At 42.1% G+C, this 17,999-nt stretch overlaps 1 protein-coding gene across 1 annotated transcript in view; it reads right to left on the bottom strand.

Moving 5' to 3' along the window:
- Positions 1 to 17,999, bottom strand: part of NEIL3 (nei like DNA glycosylase 3) — a 130,691-nt gene that overhangs the window by 92,728 nt on the left and 19,964 nt on the right. The window contains exons 3-4 of the mRNA XM_069244695.1: positions 8,418 to 8,539; positions 4,790 to 4,930 (exon numbers count right to left, since the gene is read on the bottom strand). Of these exons, the coding sequence (XP_069100796.1) occupies positions 4,790 to 4,930; positions 8,418 to 8,539 (263 nt within the window). The remainder of the gene's footprint in view (positions 1 to 4,789; positions 4,931 to 8,417; positions 8,540 to 17,999) is intronic.

Raw genomic sequence — 17,999 nt, 5'->3', positions numbered from 1 at the left:
CAGACTCTGTCCTGACTTAGATGAGAGAAGTCTTCTTCTCAACTCTGCTGATTTTTCCCTTTGTCCAGAATTTTTAGCTTAATGCTTGAGCACTCATACTTTCCTATGAACCTTAAAATTGCTTCATTTAATGCAGACACCTTCCTCACAGAATTTCCCCTTGTCACCTTTGATGCTTTATTTAGAATAGGGAAGTTCCTTTATGGAACCTGCTTCATTGATAGTTTGCTTGCTGTATGTGATATTGTTTTGCATCTTTTTCTTTATAATATACAAATTCAGATTGCACAATCATTTAAATATGTTTGCCGTCCAATATTTTTCTTCCAATTTTGCTGACTGATTTGACTTGTAACCTAAACGAAAGTGTTAATAAAACACCTATGGTTTTGACGCCATCCACGGTCGTTCTTGTGGAGCCAAATTGATTTCACTGCACATGAAATATATTGCTGTTAGCTCCTTTCTTACACTTTAAGTCCATACAACCAGTGCGGGAATTCTCTTTGATGATTTCACTAAGAGATTGAGATTTGGGAAACCCCACTTCACTCGCACAACCATCACCAGTGAGAAACATTTTTCTCTTCTTCTGAAAACAGTTAAGATGCAGGTGACAGGAAATCCATTAAACAAATTCCAGCAAAGAATGTGTCACATGGAGAGCTGACACCTTTGTCCAAGAAGAATAGAATGGCAACTTCATATTGCTCCCCAGTGTTACCATAGGCACAATAACAAGAGGCCCACGTTGTAGGAAGCTGGCCTGGTGTGTGGTGGGTACCTAAGGTACTTACACCTTATACCAGGTCCAGCTATCCCCTATTGCTGTAGTTTAGGCAGTATCCAGAAGCCAGGCTCTCTAGAGGTAGCTGTGGCTGAGCAGTCAAGGCTTATCTACGAGACACGCAAAGCTCATACAGTACCACTGTAGTCACACAGCACTTATACATGTGAAAGACAACACTCAGTGTTACAAAAATAAAGGTTTATATATAGTAACAGTACTAAAACAGTAGATAGGCAATACTCCAATAGGAGGTAAGTAAACACACCAAATATGTACATTAGAACTCAGAAATAGGCATAAAAAGCAATAGAAAAACGGTGTAATAGCAATAGACAATAGTGAGCCTAGCGGGAGCCAAAACCATATCCTATAAAAAAATGGAATGCAAATGCATGACCCCCAACTAGGTAAATGGAATATGTAGAGGGAAGCTGGAGGGACTAGGAAACTCAAAGATAAGAACCACATTGCCCCCAGCGGCCAGGAAGAAAGGAGCACGTTACTGGATTTTCCCCAAACCACCCAAAAGGACTAAAAGGAAGAAAATGCAACACCCAGACAAGATTGCAAGAAACCAGTGGTGGATTCCAGAAGAGGAAGACCTGTGGAAGAAGGCTACCCCTCCCAAGCCATGTAACACCTATTTCCAAAGGGAGAGGGTGTTACACCCCTCTCCCAAAGGAAATCCTTGAGCTGTTCAAGCTGTAGGAGGGCAGAAACCTGTCTGAGGGGTGGCAGCAGCTTGGGCTGACCGAAAACCCCAGAAGGCTGGTAGGGGCAATGCTGGGGGTCCTGTAAGGAGCCCCCAGAGTGCATGGAATCATACTTCCAATACTAGCAACAGTATTGGGGCATGATTCCGACGTGTTTGATACCAAACATGCCCAGGTTCTGTGTCCAGTACAAGCATAAAATGGCATCCCTGAACTCACTAATTCCAAGAAAATGGAACTGAGGTTTGTGGGGGCACCTCTGCTAGTGCAGGGGTGTCCTCACACACAGGTACTTGCACACTCCCCTTTGGGCTAGGAGGGCCTACCATAGTGGTGACTTGCAGTGACCTGTAGTGAAAGGGGTGCCTGTACACTTTCATGCAGGCTGCAATGGCAGGCCTGCAGATACACTTTGCATGGACTCCCCATGGGTGGCATAATATATGCTGCAGCCCATGGGGATCCCCTGGTACCCCAATGCGCTAAGTACCTAGTTACCATGTACTAGGAACTTACATGGGGGCATCAATATGCCAAATGTGGGGTATAGGTGGTTCAAGTAACTAAGTTTAAAGGGAGGGAGCATAATCACTGGGATCCTGGTTAGCAGGATCCCAGTGAACACAGTCAAACATACTGACAAATGGCAAAAAGTGGAGGAAACCATGCTAAAAAGAATCTACTTTCCTACACACGCGTTATCACTTGGAGTTTTCATGAGTATGGCATGTTTATTAAGCCCCTGAGACTCTCCATCAGATGGTTACAGATCCAAGAAAGACAAATGGTTCACAAGAACATATTATTAACCAATAACAGTCCCCATTGGTCTCCTCCACAGAACGAAGGAAGCTGAGGAAGGGGAGAGGTTGATAATCCTTTGTGAAATGCATTATAGCCTACAACAATACTCACACTAATCTTTCTACAATGGATATCTCGGAGTCCAGAGAAAGGGATTGTAAATACACCACAGGCAACATGTCATACCCTAAAGAGCACATAGGCATTAGTATAATTGGTCTAGACAACGCTCAGCTTCTTCGTTCCAGTGCAACACTAGATAGTTTTGGTGGCATACACATTGAGCCTAGGAAAGAGCACTAACTTGAAACTGGAAAACATCAGTTTCAGATCTCTAGTTAAATAAGTCTTCAAGTCAAGGATAACTGTTGGGATGCACTTGGCCACAGCATTCTCCTGTTGCAATAGCCTTAAAAGAAGCAAAATGTGAAATAGCACTTATGATGTATGTAAAGTGACCGACGTGCCCTTACGCACTCTCACTAGTTTACACAGGCCTGACAATGCAACTGCAAGCTTAAGGAGTGCATCAGAGGTTGTGATTACCACACCCACGCCACACACTATCCTGAAAAAAAATGTAGTCTTGACTTTAGGAAAGGCACAGAGTACAAAGCTCAAGAAGACGGTTAGAACCCTGTACGTGCAATGGCTCCTAGGACACAAACCTTACCCATTTCTGGGGACGAACATGAACAAAAATATTAAAATATGTATAGACACAGCAAATTACCAATCTTTAGAGCTGACAAAATGTGTGCTCAAGTAAACTACTTTAAAGGAGCTTTTCAAAAGGAAGAGACTGAGAATACGAAGATCCATGAAGGCACATAGATTAATCGTCTTTCAATCCACTTAGAAGCAAGTCGCAGATCAGAACCCAGGTACAAATGCAAATGCAGTTTACATGTGGTGCAGCAGAGAGAAGCACGCGTGGTGTGAGGTCTGGTGTCTACTTAACACACTATGCACATCCATGCTTAAACTAATATTTTTTTTATGCTGGGAAGAAAGTTGCCAATTATCAGATATATTGGGTCTAGAAAATATTCAACATTTGTGTAACAGATAGTACAAAAATATCTGCAGAAGTTACTGCAACTGTCCGTTTAAGTAAAACACCATGCTATGTGTCTTTAGGATGGTGTGAGATACAAACACAAAAATTGAGAGGCGAGGCAGTCTTCAGTGCGGTTCCAAAAATCTTGAGCTTTAATATCAATGTCCAAATTCAATCCAGTCAGTTATTCAGCAATACTGCCATGAGTGATGTTCCAATCTGACCCCACAGCCAACGCGTGTTTTGTCCGGGGGATACCCCATTGACTTCAACAGGGCTGAAATTTTACCAAAAATAAGCCTAATAAACAAAATTTGAACAATCATCAAGTACCAAAATGATATATGGACCCTTCACCATACCAAAAACTTGGGATGGATGGATGTGAACTTATAGTGAGGCAAGTATTGTGAAGAAAAAACACACTATGGTGTACATCCCGTGAAGGTAAACTGACTGGATTGAATTTGGACATTAATATTAAAGCTCAAGATTTTTGGAACCGCACTTAAGACTGCCTCGCCTCTCAATTTTTGTGTTTGTATCTCACACCATCCTAAAGACACATAGCATGGTGTTTTACTTCAAAGGACAGTTGCAGTAACTTCGGCAGATATTGTTGTACTATCTGTTACACAAATGCTGATTTAACAAGTGCCTCTTGTTTGTTTATTATTATTATCTGTTTGGCTTGCCACACAGTTGGGGATCAGGGGTGTGGTCCTCTAAGAGTGCACTGTGTTATTATTGTTAAAACTCATATTCACCTCTTAGCCTTGAGCGCCACTCTTTCCCCACAAGGAAACACCCTTACAAAAGTAGGAATTTCTAGAAAATATTCAAGTCCAAAACAGGTCTAGCAGTAACAGTTACCTGCGAGCATCCTGTATGGTACTACCTCTTTTCATTAACACATATGTCCAGCAGTAGGAGTACATTAAGAATTCTAGTAAGCATCACGTAACTGAGAAAATCGTAAACATCTCCTTTAAGTTTATCATAAAAAGGCGCAGTTGTACAAAACATAGCGTCCAAGTGATATATTGCATTTATTTATGCAAGTCTTAAGGTGCTCCCTCACCTCGAGGCAGAGGAGCACTATACAGTAAAATTAAGAAAATCAAAATAACCATAAACTCTGCTATTTAAAAGTAACCGAAACAAGCATTTGCAATGCACTCGGGTCTCGCATTTGTCGGAGTTACAGCTGTTCACAGTTGTAAACTCCCAACCGGAGTTTTCTTGCATTAAAAAAAAAAAAAAAAAAAAAAAATTACTGAAAATGGTTTATAATTAGCGCACATACTTTTTTAGTTTTTCGAGATCTGGTGTTGAATTGTACTTCGGGATAGTTTCATATTGTTTTTAAAACACCCAAATGTTATTACTTTTTATTTTGGTAATAATATGACAGTTTGTCACCTGATATCCACAGTTGAATCAAAGAAACAAATAAGGTCTTTCTCGAGCTGAAGTTCCAAAACTGCTGCTGCTGCTCCTCCACGGTGTCCCTTCATTTCGGTTTGATTGATCCGCATGGAACCATTCATGCCAAAGTGAACCCTAGGGGCATTAAAAAAAAGGACCGTTTTACACTACACAATATGAACAGAAATGGTGTCAGTTCTGCCAAGGAAAAATGTACCTCTTCTGCATCAGAAAACAAGGAATCAACAACGATGGTGGAGATGAGGAGAGAGAAAGGTAAATTCATACCAAACTCTAACAGAACAGTTTCAACAATAAGAACTTTATGATTTCAGTGATAAAGTATGCAAGGCCTACACGCCACGCAAGCAAATTTTTTTCCCCAGAAAAACAGCCACAGAACAAATGCTGGCAAAGACAAAAGGTCTGACTTTAATGTGCTAATGCAAGCAAAGAAAGGCCTGCATTCAACGTCAAATCCAGACTTGGTCTGGCTTTCAGGTGAGTGCGCAGCAAGTGCTTGCACAATCCTTCCGAACACCACATTTTCAACTCTATACAGTACAAGCAGATAAGGTTACTGTTTAGAAAGAATAGAGAATCAAAAATTTTAAATGGCACAAAAACTGAGGCACTATTGTATCCCATTTCCCTAAAACACATGCCATGTATTTACTCCCTAAACAAGCCATTAAAGATCAGATGCATCGGCACACTACCGCATATTAAGAAGCAAAGATGCTGTGAAGAGTGATAGGGTGCTCATGAGCTAGAATGACTACAATGTAGGCGAATGGTAAAGGTGGCTGCGATGAGTGAGTTTTCCAATGTGCTGCAGTATGTCGCTTACAGTTGCTCGACACGAACGGAAGAGAGTGAGGCTGGAATTCACGAGGGCATGGTCAGCACTCAGTCTTTGAGGAAACATACTACCTAAACACAGCAACACAACCCTCTGCTGTGAATTAAAATATACCTACGATTCTAATAAAAAAGGACGCTCTTCACCGTGGCTGCAGCAAATAGGCTGTGTGGACGGTTGGAGTTAATCTGGGCTCCTGACTCTCGTCTGATATTGCAGCTCAGGACAGAGCATCAAAGGGCCACCTGTGGCATAGACCACAGACTGAAATGTAGCATTAGTAGAAAAACCAAGCCCTTAAGATAGTCAGCGTCATGTTCTATAAAATCACACCTGTTACAAACATATTCAAGAGCTAGACTCATACCTGCATTTTTTTTATGCAGTTGAAACGCCCATGTGCCATCTTAACATTTAACAAGCATTGGCAAAGCCAACAGGTCACCCATATTAGACCAGACAGCCTTAGGGTAGTTTCTGCCCCCCCACCCTACCTCAACTTTGTGTCTGCCTCCCTCCATTTTTCTGATCTCGATTTTGCTGGTTTTAGTACTCTGCACACTTTACCACCGATGATCATTGCTAAAATGCTTGTGCTCTCTCCCCTAAACGTGGTAACTGTGGCTCCTACCCAACTGGCATATTTAATTTACCTATTAGCCCCTAGTGAAGTGTACTATATGTGCCCAGGGCCTGTAAATTAAATGCTACTAGTGGGTTTGCAGCACCGATTGTGCCACCCACATAAGTAGCCACTTAACCATGTCTCAGGTCTGCCATTGCAGAGACTGGGTGTATAGTTTCACTGCCACTTCGACTTGGCATTTAAAACTACTTGCCAAGCCTTAATCTCGCCTTTTATTACATATAAGTCACCCTAAGGTAGGCCCTAGGTATCCAATAGGGTAGAGTGCTATGTAAGTAAGAGGCAGGGCATGTACTTGTAAGTTTCACATGCCCTGGTAGTAAAAAACTTCCAACGTCATTCTTCACTATTGTGAAGCCTGAGCCTCTCATAGGCCAGCATTGGGAATTCCCTTATATACTTTCAAGTGGTAATTTCAGAATCTGAAAGGAGTGGTGTTGTCATGTTTGGTGTGATCGGAAGGGTAGTGAGAAATCCTGGTTTCTGGTAAAGTCAGATTTAACTTTACTATTTTAGAAATACCGCTTTTAGAAAGTAGGCATTTCCCTACTCTCTGTGCCTTACAGCCTGTCTCCAATCCACGTCTGGTCTCTGCTGGGTGGAAGCTCCCCTTGTGCACTCCATTCAAACAGCCATAAACACACAACACTCTGCCTCATGTGCATTCATCAGCATACGGATGGGATTTCCAGGACAGGGAGGTTGGAGGGGCTCTCACACTTTGAAGGATGGCGGCCAGACCCCACACAAAGGACTGATAATCCCCCACATATCTCCTGGCAGACAGGCCTGGGCTGAAAGGGTAACTTGTGCACATCAAAACCACCCTTTTAAGTCTCCCCACTTCAAAGGCACATTTGGGTATAGGTACCCTGGCTCTGACACCCTCAAATCAGGCACAACTGGACCAGAAACTAAGACTTGGTCTGAAGAACTGCTGAGCGGCCCACAGGACTCAACCGGACTGCTTTCCTGAAAGTACTGCTCTGCTTCTTGTTGCTCTGCTGTATGCTGCTCTCTGACCTTGCAAGAAGGACTCTGCCTTTTTGTGACCAGAAGAGATTACCAAGGGCTTGCTGAATTGCCCCTTGCCTGTCAGTGTCTTTCCTGGAGGTCTCAGGAACATCAAAGATCTCGTGAATAGAGCTTCATCAGCCCAAGTGCCGCTCTAACTAGGTGAAACTTTGTCACGTATTAAGCACTGAGTCTCTCTGCCATAACCCGCTGATCTGCCGAAGTTGTGCCTTTGTCCCCGGAGGCCCGCAATTGAGTTCAGGCCTCTCCGTAGCCTGTGAGCCACTTGCCCAAGAGTTGTGTCCACTGCCGTAGATTCCCACTAGTGAGCGTGGTGCCTCATCACCACCCTGTGCTGCTTTACTGCTGTGTTATCTACAGACCCAAAGTCCCAACAGCAGTGCCACCCACACCCTCTGAACCACTCTGCAGCTGGGACTCCACCTGGTGGACTTTAAACAGCATCACAGGAGGCATGCCTTTGCTCACCAATTGTTTACGAAGCAGAGAGCCGAGTACGGCCGCATTTCTCGCACAGGTACCGATTTACTCGAAGCTTGCATGCTCTGTCACTGGCATGCTCCCCAGCACCCATTTCTAGCTTCTGGGCCCGTATTCTGACTTTTATCGTAAAACTCCTAAAAGAAGTGTACCGAGTTGCAAAGCACAGCGGGGATAATTTTTCGAAATGTTTTCTTGTTGTATGCTTTGAGGATCTGTATCGTTTTGTTCTTGATTTCTTCAGATAAGTCAGTTCTATTTTTCTAACATTCTCTGGATTAAAGCTCGACTGTGCCAGGACTTTAACATATAAACCTAAGGCTGTACTGAACTGCCACCTGCTGTGTATCAACCGCATAACGAACAGAGTATTTTTAACAAATGCTTAGAAACATCCAGTCCATCACAAGAAATCATTCAAGCTTTCTGAATTGTTTAATACAGAAAAACAGTATTTAAAGCTTGAATTTTGGATCTACATGTGCCACACACCCAGGCATGCAGTGTGATTTGACCACTTTGGTTAAGCGTTGATAAGTTACTTTTTTTAATGTGGTATAAAAAAAACAGAAAAAAACAATACATGCCATACAACATACCTTAATGCTTTTAGTCCGAAGTAAACAAAAAGTTCCTTTCCCAACGTGTCCACACCACTGAACTTGCATCCACAGAGCAATCTGAGAGAATCCTGCAAACCCTGGCCATACTGTTGAGCTTTCTAAAAAAAAAAAAAAAGGAAACAAATAAATTACTGGATAATATTTTGGCATTCATTCAAGCAAAGACACTTTCAAAGAAGAACCTGCTAGCTATTAGGAAAAATGTGTGATTGGTTTGTTTTAGATTATTGATTACCTTTAATAACAAACAGTTCAAAAGGTATGATCTCAGGTTCAAAATATAACCACATTTCTAAAAGCCCTAAAAATTAAGCAAAAAAACTTTTCCCACTCATATTAAGTTATTAATCTCTATACCTCTAAGAGGTAGCCTAGATATGTTGATTAGTGGTTCATAAGGTATTGAAAGTCACATCAATAAAGGGCAAAACAATGGCATTCCAAAGTGTCAAAATGCGAACCATATCAGACACAAAGAAGTAACTAAGTTAAGCAACAAATAAACATGCAAAATTCAGCTTTTATGGGGTCAGTGGATCAACATTAGGACTCAAATTCACCAGCCCTGTCCAGTCAGAGTCAAAATTCAGCCACGGAACCCACCCTGGTAAGCAGCTTATTTGGGTCACTTTGCTAAGCACGAAAACAGAACAAACAACGGAAATAAAAAGGTTATAAGAAACGCAAACAAGAGACAGTATGCAAAAATACACCACAAATAATCTGGTTTTACAAACGATTGCTAAAATGTACATCCCATAAGGACAATTTGCTTTCTGTGATTAGAAATAAAGGGGATACTAGCCCTGTTTTCAAGGTCAGTTATCTTGCTATCACTCTTTTGTCTCATACATTGGCATGCTGCCAGTACAACAAAAGCAGATGGTACAGCCTTAACACAAGGGGCTTGCCTCACTGAAACTTGTGAATGCTTCAGATCTTTTTTGAAGTGTTAATGAGTGTCCTAGAACGATCACAAGCCACAAAATGACTTCCCATTGGCATGATGTCAAAATCAAAACGATGAGTGAAATTAAACTATCTACAGACACTAATAGAATGTTAAGGATACTAAAATGAAAAAAAATGCAGTAACATTTGCAAAAGCCAGGAGGATTTTTTTTTTTTTTTAAACCATGTATGTGCTCCAAGTGCTGCACACGAATGCAAAATTAGCACGCCCATTATATTCGATGGGAAAATCAGGCCCTTAATTTTCAAAATGGTCTCATTTCTGGCGGCTCCTGGATGAACAACTTTCTTAAAAGAAGTACATATGAGACAGACAATCTACTTTTGAAAAAACAGATCTCTTCCTCGATCTCTCACTTGGTGGCCCAAAAAAACTGTCCACTCCACTCACTAATGGTACTGATGTACACAATCTAGAATACGGGATAGACCCACAACTTCTACTATGCACTCAACTTAGCAAAATCTCATATGTCTGTTTCTGTCAACTTTGCCTAAGTCATGAAAGTCATCCATTTCTACCTTTTTCTTGAGGTAGATTGTAATCTAGGCCCCGATCTTACCCAGGCTCTGGATCGCTACCTAGAGCTTGCCTTTAAAGCAGCTCTTCTGACACTAGTGGATACTAAACACAGCAGTACATTTTGGGGGTTATTCTAACTTTGGAGGAGGTGTTAATCCGTCCCAAAAGTGACAGAAAAGTGACGGATTTACCACCAGCCGTATTACGAGTCCATTATATCCTATGGAACTCGTAATACGGCTGGTGGTATATCCGTCACTTTACCGTCACTTTTGGGACGGATTAACACTCCTCCAAAGTTAGAATAACCCCCTTTATCTCTAATCTTCCTCAGGATTTACCAATCCCCTCTTATATGGCTACACATTACTGGCTTCCCGTTCCTACGTTACAGTCTGCACAAACTGCATCAGATTTAATACAAAATGACACAATGGCAAAACGGCAGGCCTGACAACAGCACAGACTTACAAAGGCAAATGTTTATAGTACGATGTGTAAAAATGTTGACTTTTGTTTCCCTCTGCCCATCATAAAAACACACCAGTCTTCCATCTTGGTTTCTTAGGATCACCTTTATTTACGGACGGGAACCCTGCCGCAGTATTGCATGCAAAGACACATCCAGTAAGTCTTAATGCATATCCAATTGTGCATAATATATATATATATATATATATATGAAAAATACAATGGTTTGCATGGTTTACTCCCAGCCACATTCCATTGCTCACCACAAGCACATCTGCTGATCAAAGTAACACTGTCCTGTTTGTATGGAGTGTGTTATTCATGTCTGGGCTAACCACTAACTTCCCTCGAGGCCATATATACTCAGCTGAGTACACAGGTTAGAAGGCTATTTTCTTGGACCCATTTGTGTATATATATATATTTTTTTAAACCAGAAGTCACAGCCCACAGCCTGTGACTAGCCCACACACTGAAACCCAGGTTTCAGCACACATTTTACTGATGTGTCTATTTCTGTCTCCTGTATATTTTTTGTGCAGGATAGAGTCTGTTCACAAGATGGAGATATGTAGTCATTTCTATTTCCACATTCCCCTCTTATAGATTGATTGACACTTATTTGATGCTGGTGATATAGTGGCTGTCGCCACTTGTCCATTAGCCTAATTTTTGTTCTAACGAAACTAATGCATACTCCATGTTTGCCATCTCTCTTTAGCAACATTAAGTATTATTTGGAAGCAACATGGCAGTAGTACTATTCTGATGGGTAGGAGGGCTTTAAATAACCCTGACTTCCAGGATGGTAACCATGAGAGCCACTCTGAAAACCAATAGGTAGGTTTAGTTTGTTCCATTGCCCTATAACCTCTCAGAGTGTGCAGAGCTAGCATTGCTTTGGATAGGGTACTGTTGTCCTCATCATTTTCTGGAATTAACATACAGCAGGAGGAGCCAACCTTGGCAAACACTCCTCCTTCCATGCCCGTTAGTAAGTCCAGTACCACACGATGCTGCATCACCCTTATTCTCACTGCCCTGGATTCTTCTCTGACAGCATTAACACCATCATCAGTGCCATTCGCTAATAACATAAAAGTTCATATCTCATTTGCTGCAGCCATCTGGAAGCAGCAACTGCTTGTAACACTGGAAACAGTCCTGAGGGGACATACTTGTACCCTAAACCTCACTTTCGGAGAATAGTATAAACTCTTCTGGCACACATTTCACATCCATGGCAAATTGTTGAGGGATACCCATCTTCCACCTTTGTGTTACGGCATGCTTTCTCTCTTGTGCGTGTGCAAAGCCCATACAGACATTTTCATGTAATGATTCCACTAGCATCTGGGACATTAACATAACAGGGGAACAAACACCCTGCCAACTTTTGGGCAGTTGATGATGTGCTTGGGTACCACATGTCCATTATGTATCCATTAATGCTGGTGTTCCTTCCTGTAGGCTTTGAAGATCTAATGTCATTTGACACTTTTTTCCCCCTACCTACCGGCTGGGTCCCATTGCCTCAAAAACATATAGTATAACTCAAGGCCTGAAACATATGTATTGGTGCTGGTATTGGGTCAAAATAGGTCATACTTGTTGTTTCTAGGTCCCTTATGAGACTATATCCTGTGTTTGTTTCATTATAATATGTAGCATTGGAAGCTACTCCCTTTAATACTTTGGAGGGACACATAGCTCTAGTATTAAATACCCACTGCCTATTCTTGTATGCTTCACCTTTAAAGGTAAGTGTAGGCCATTTTTCACATTCTTTCATTATGCTATTCACAACTATTTTACTCCCATTGGTACAATGTTGCGCCTCTCTTCTTCCTAATACCGCTGTGGTATTCATCTTTACCGCCCTGAAATAATATTTAGAATACTGTTTTCAAACCCCAAAGGAGCAAGACATCAATGTTAATAGACATGTGGCGTCTGTTCTCACCTTCACTCTTTATTTCAATACTATCTGCCGCACGTGGCATTAATGAGCAAATAAAACATGACTTATCTAAGTGTCCCCTGACAGTAGTGTGTAAACTTTTATACCAAGTGTTCCTCGTCCATAATGGGTGTAGCGATTAGTCGGTTTGTTCTATTTTTTGCTTAGGTGTTGAGGCAGATATGTGCCTATTATCCCCTAGGAGCTTGTGGCGTTACAACTGGACTGTTGCCTAGCAGATCCGTATCTCTTAAGGAGGGGGTCAGCAACATCTGAAAATGACTACCTAGCGGGCTCTCACCCTTTGAGTGTGAGAGACAGCATCACAAACAAAAACAATAAGCAACAATTAATATATGCAGTCCAACATCTACTCAGTCTCTTAGTCCCCCTTATCTGAGATGGAGAAAGGCAGTGGTACTGGGACAGTCGTACATCTGATAACTGAATCTAGTGCTTCAGTTCCTCGATATTTACTGCTGTTGGTGTTATTTGAATCACTTTGTATGGGCTGAGAAAATTTGGATACTTTCACTGGTGCACAAATTTCTTCAAAGATCTGCAATAGTTGTTTTTCTGTGGTCCTGTCTCATGGGCTCCGATTATCCTAAGGCTGAAGGATTTGGGTGGCAGAATCACCTGAATTGTGGTGAACTGAGCCCAACCCCACACCATGTGACAACTGTCAGTCTAATCCATTTTCAGCCAGCTAGCAGTGGCAAGGAAAGTGAAACACAGGAAAAGTAAACATAGGAAAAGTCCCACCGTACTGTCACCATGCACAATATCTCCAATTCCTACCTCAGCTATGTTAGAGCACAGCAGAATAAGACCTAATTCGCCCTTCAGGATTCCCTCCTGGGAAGACATGCTCCATACCTGAATGTGACAGGTGACGATGCCCGTTATCTATAGAGACACCATCCACATGGGGATAAGGGAGCCAGTGGGCTCAGCAAGCAGCTGAAATGAAGTCAAACAGCATGCAGTCGTGGTCTTCTAGCTAGAACCTCCCTCTAACACGTATGGGACAGAGAAATGTTTTTATAACAAAACAACTGATGTTATGAGAAAAATGTCCCTTTGTGAAAATGTGTGTGTTTCTGTGAATGTTAGAGATGCAGTGTTCCACTTGTGCCGACAATCCCATCTTGCTGCAGCCTTGAGGAAAGCACAGAGTTAAAAGAATATCATGCTAAAAAAATGTAATGCTTTCCTAGGCAAAAGAACAACTAGATAAAATAAACCACCACCACAAATGTAGCTGATTCTAAAATAATAAAATGAAGCAGAATAAAATGTTACTAGGCTAAAGGGCACAAGCAGCAAGCCTAGTTTCTAAAATAACGTACATCAGTGGAAGCTGTATGAATTGTGGTCTTCTTCTCCCTACCCGTTATTGTTTTATTCTGGGATACCTACCATTTTCTCACTCAGCATATTGTTGCCATACATGTAAAGAGTCCCTACAATCTTGGGCTGTTGCTAAGTCTTCTCAGGGCCATGGTGAAGGAAACTTGCCAGGTTTACCCTCTGTGTAAACCTGGTAAGTTGACTAGCACATGATTAGCACTTGTACTGAAACTCCAGGTTCAGCACATATTTTACTGGTGTGTTTATTTCTCTCTCACTTATATTTATTTGTACAAAATGGAGTCTGTTCGCAAAATGGAATTACTGTAGACATTTCTATTTCAACAGCTACATTGTGTCCTCTAAAAGAGGATCCAGATTCTCCTGGATTACAAGTCTTGCTCTGACCACTCAACTCGTCCTCATTGGTTTGGACTAAATACGCAATCTTTTTTTACGAAGGACACTCTCCTATTGCCTACTCCCTGTTAAACACCTCAAGCCTTGAAAAAGCCCTAGGCCAGCGCAACATCAATTGGGGAGAAACATGTTGGCTTGTAATTAAGATAAATAAAGCAAAGAAGAACCTTAACTTAAGGATCAGAAAGGAGTTCTTTTGAAATTACACAAACTTGATGTCAAACTAGTCAATGGAGTCACCATCTAATACCTCTCATGAAATCCATCCAAGAAACTCTATAAGCTGGACTTTATTACGACATTAAGTAAGAAAGAGAAGAGTTTGGTTAAAACGTCTACCAAAGAACTAGTAGAGATCATAAATACAAATGCGAGAAGTCAAAGTCATGAAGGCTCTCATAATAGGACATTACAGAATAATATGCAAATCAAAATAATTCTAAGTCCCAAGTGAGCAGCAAAATAAATGGAAAAACAGACATCATCCCTAGTAGCATCAGAAAAGCTTCTGGCTCACCCCCAACTTTGAGGGTTAATATAGAAAAACTTCTCATAGAACAGATGAAAGAACAGAAAGTGCTGACTCATCATGCGTGAGCAAAAGTATCACAATTTCAGCAAATCGGAGCACATTTATTAAACATCATATTGCCTTAGCACCCAAGTACTATCCCACTATGTGAAAATTCATTATCACGCTTTATTTCAGAAACCAAAGGTTTCATAAAAACATAGCTAATACATAGTTCAACATCTTAAAATATATATATTTTTTTTTAAATCAACCCCGCCCGTGTATCCTACAGAGGAACAGTGACCTGCAAACCAAGGATTCAAAGGGGACAGCAACTGCATTAACTATGAAGTTACAAAGATTCATGCAGTGGAGACAAAGTCGCAGACACTGGGTTACTATCACGAATGTGCGTTTAAATACTTGGATAAAATCTAATTACAAAGGTTCCATTCTTTGTCTGATTTGTACTGCCTCCTTAAAAAAAATAAAAAAATCACACACCTTAGAATAGGAAACAAGCTAATGTCTTAAGACCTGGTAATATAGCTGTGCTCGCCGAACTTGCTTAAGTCCCTGACTCTATTAAAGAGGTTTGGTGTAAATACCGCCAGTGTGCCTATAAAACCAACAAAACATTGTAAAATGAAGCGTGTCACAGCCACAGGGTTCAAGACTGCCCACAAATGAAGCGTGTCACAACCACAGGGTTCAAGACTGCCCACACAAGACCACCCCTTGGGTACAGCTAACATACAATGTAACAGTGTTTAGCCGGAACCTGATTAACAGGTAGTGGTGTTCTCTGATAGTCACAAAGGATTGGTAGGATTTGATAAATGGAACCGTCTTAAGCAAGATGAAACTTCGAAAACTCTGTTTAGAGATGTCAGTGACCTCTCTTTCCTGATTTTGATCAGGAAAAAGTCCAGGCAATATCTTCTATAGACAGAAATACTGAGGTATTAAATATAACTAGGTGACCTAATGTGGACATTGCCCGTTTTAAATATTTAAGCCATGGATTTGCATTGCCGTATCAAGGCCTAAGAAGTGAAAAGGCTGGTACATATAACAGGGGAATGAACGGGACACACACACACACACAAAAAAAAAAAAAAAAAAAAAAAACACAACCTGAGGCACCCATGCAGTCACACAACACTCATCCCAAATATTCATGCACACACGCATGCACCCACCAAGACAAAAACACATACTGCTCAGTTCTGCCTCGGACGTTCTAGGAGAAGACTTGGGCCTGCTGCCTCCCCTCACTTGTCACAGAGTGGGAGGGGGGCCAGTGAGACTGCTGACCTCTACCCACTCTGCAATGAGAAATCAGTGATTTATACTCAGCCTTGAGCACTTCAAGGCTTAGAACCAAAGCGCTCAGGCCCACTACAATCAGGGATGCTCCTCTGAGGGCCTCAAAGTTGTTAGAGCTGGGGTCTCTAGTTGGCAGAGGGATTTACTTTAGTCCAAATAGGGGCCACAATCCTAGTCAGGGTAAGTCACACACAATCCAAATTATCCTGTGCCCACCCTCTGGTAGCTTGGCACTGAGCAGTCAGGCTTAAGTTAGAAGGCATTCTGTAAAGTATTTGTGCAATAAATCATGCAATACCACAGTGAAAACACCACAAAAATACACCACACAGGTTTAGAAAAATATGATATTTATCTAGTTAAATTAAGGTAAAAAAAACGATAAAGATTCAATAAGCACAAGTTGAAATATCACTTTTGCAAGATTCAAAAGAGTCTTAAATCTTAGAAATCAACAGCTGTCTCTTGTTTGCACAAAGTACCTGGTTTGCGTCAAAATTATCATGTACGGAGACCGCAGAGGAGATGTGTGGAAAAATAAGGTATGCAACTGATTTTCTGACGCAGCACAGATGATGCATCTTTACTTTCCACGCTGCAAAGGGTTTTGCATTGATTTCCAGCGTGCAGTCTTGGATCCTCAATGCGATGTGTGGATTTTTTGACACCCAGGGACGATGCGTGGAAATCCTGGGCGTGTGGGACGAAGTGCCAGGTGTTGTGTCGATCCGGTAGGTGATGCATCTAATTTTCTGTCACCTGGCAGTCGCTGCATCGATTCTTCTCTCAGGAAGTCGGGCTGCGTCATTCTGGCCCGGCAGTACGTTGATCCGGTAGAGCTGTGCATTGAATTTCCAGTCGCAACGCAGGCTCTGCATCGATCTTCACCCGGGAAGTCGGGCTGCGTCATTCCGGTTTGGCTGTGCAGCGTTTTTCTTGTCACAAGGCAGGCTGTGTGTCGTTTCCGGAAGGCTGTACGTCGATTCCGGCAGGCTGTGTAACGATTTTCGGCGCACAAGGAATTTCCTTGAAGAGATGAAGTCTTTTTGGCCCTGAGACTTCAGAAAACAGGAGGCAAGCTCAATCCAAGCCCTTGGTGAGCATTTCTCAGCAATGTCAGAAGCCAGCAAGGCAGCAGGGTACCAGCAAAGCAGCAGTCCTTCACAGGAACGCAGTCCAGGTGAATCCTTTGGGCAGCCAGGCAGTTCCTCGACAGGATGCAGGTTCACAAGTGTCTAAGTTGGTGGAGTCAGAGTCCCATTTTAAATACTCAAAAATGCCTTTGAAGTGGGGGAGACTTCAAAGAGTGGTTTTGAAGTACATAGGGTCCCCTTTCATTATGGGTCGGTCTGCCAGGGTCCCAGTAGGGGGTTTGGCAGTCCGTGTGTGAGGGCAGGCCACGAGCCTTTGAAATGCAAGTGTCAGCCCCCTCCACCCTTCCAGCCCAGGAAGCCTCATTCAGCATGCAGATGAGTGCAGGTGTGACCGAGTATCTTGTGTTTGTGGTTGCCTGGGTGAAATGCACAAGGGAGCTGTCAACCAGCCCTGCCCTGACATGGATTGGAGACAGGCTGTAAGGCACAAACTGATTTGAGTGAAGAGAAATGCTCACTTTCTAAAAGTGGCATTTCTAAAATATTAATGTATGTATTGATATATAGAAAGCACATTCCGGCCATGGCATTGAAGCGCTAGGTGGCAAAAAGTGAAAAGGAAAAAGGGAAGAACACCAAGGGAAGAAGCAGTGAGGCTGCCAGAAATCATGAAAAATTAGTTCGGAAAAAAAGCCAGGTTATAAGCTGCTTCCTAAAGGGCAGGAAATTATCCTCCTTCCCAATGGTCAGAGGAGGAGTATTCCAGCATTTGGCAGTTACTACTGTAAAAGCTTTGTCACCCCACTTAGCTTTGCGGCTACGAGAGACAGAAATCAAATGGAGACCTAATGACCTAAGCTGACGGCCTGGCACATACCATTGTAAGGATGAGCAAAGGTATTCAGACCCTACTGAGTGAAGT

Source organism: Pleurodeles waltl, chromosome 1_2, assembly GCF_031143425.1.
Source record: "Pleurodeles waltl isolate 20211129_DDA chromosome 1_2, aPleWal1.hap1.20221129, whole genome shotgun sequence".
NCBI lineage: Eukaryota > Metazoa > Chordata > Amphibia > Caudata > Salamandridae > Pleurodeles > Pleurodeles waltl.
Note: the sequence above shows the minus strand (reverse complement) of the source record. Positions and strands in the feature narration are given on the sequence as shown.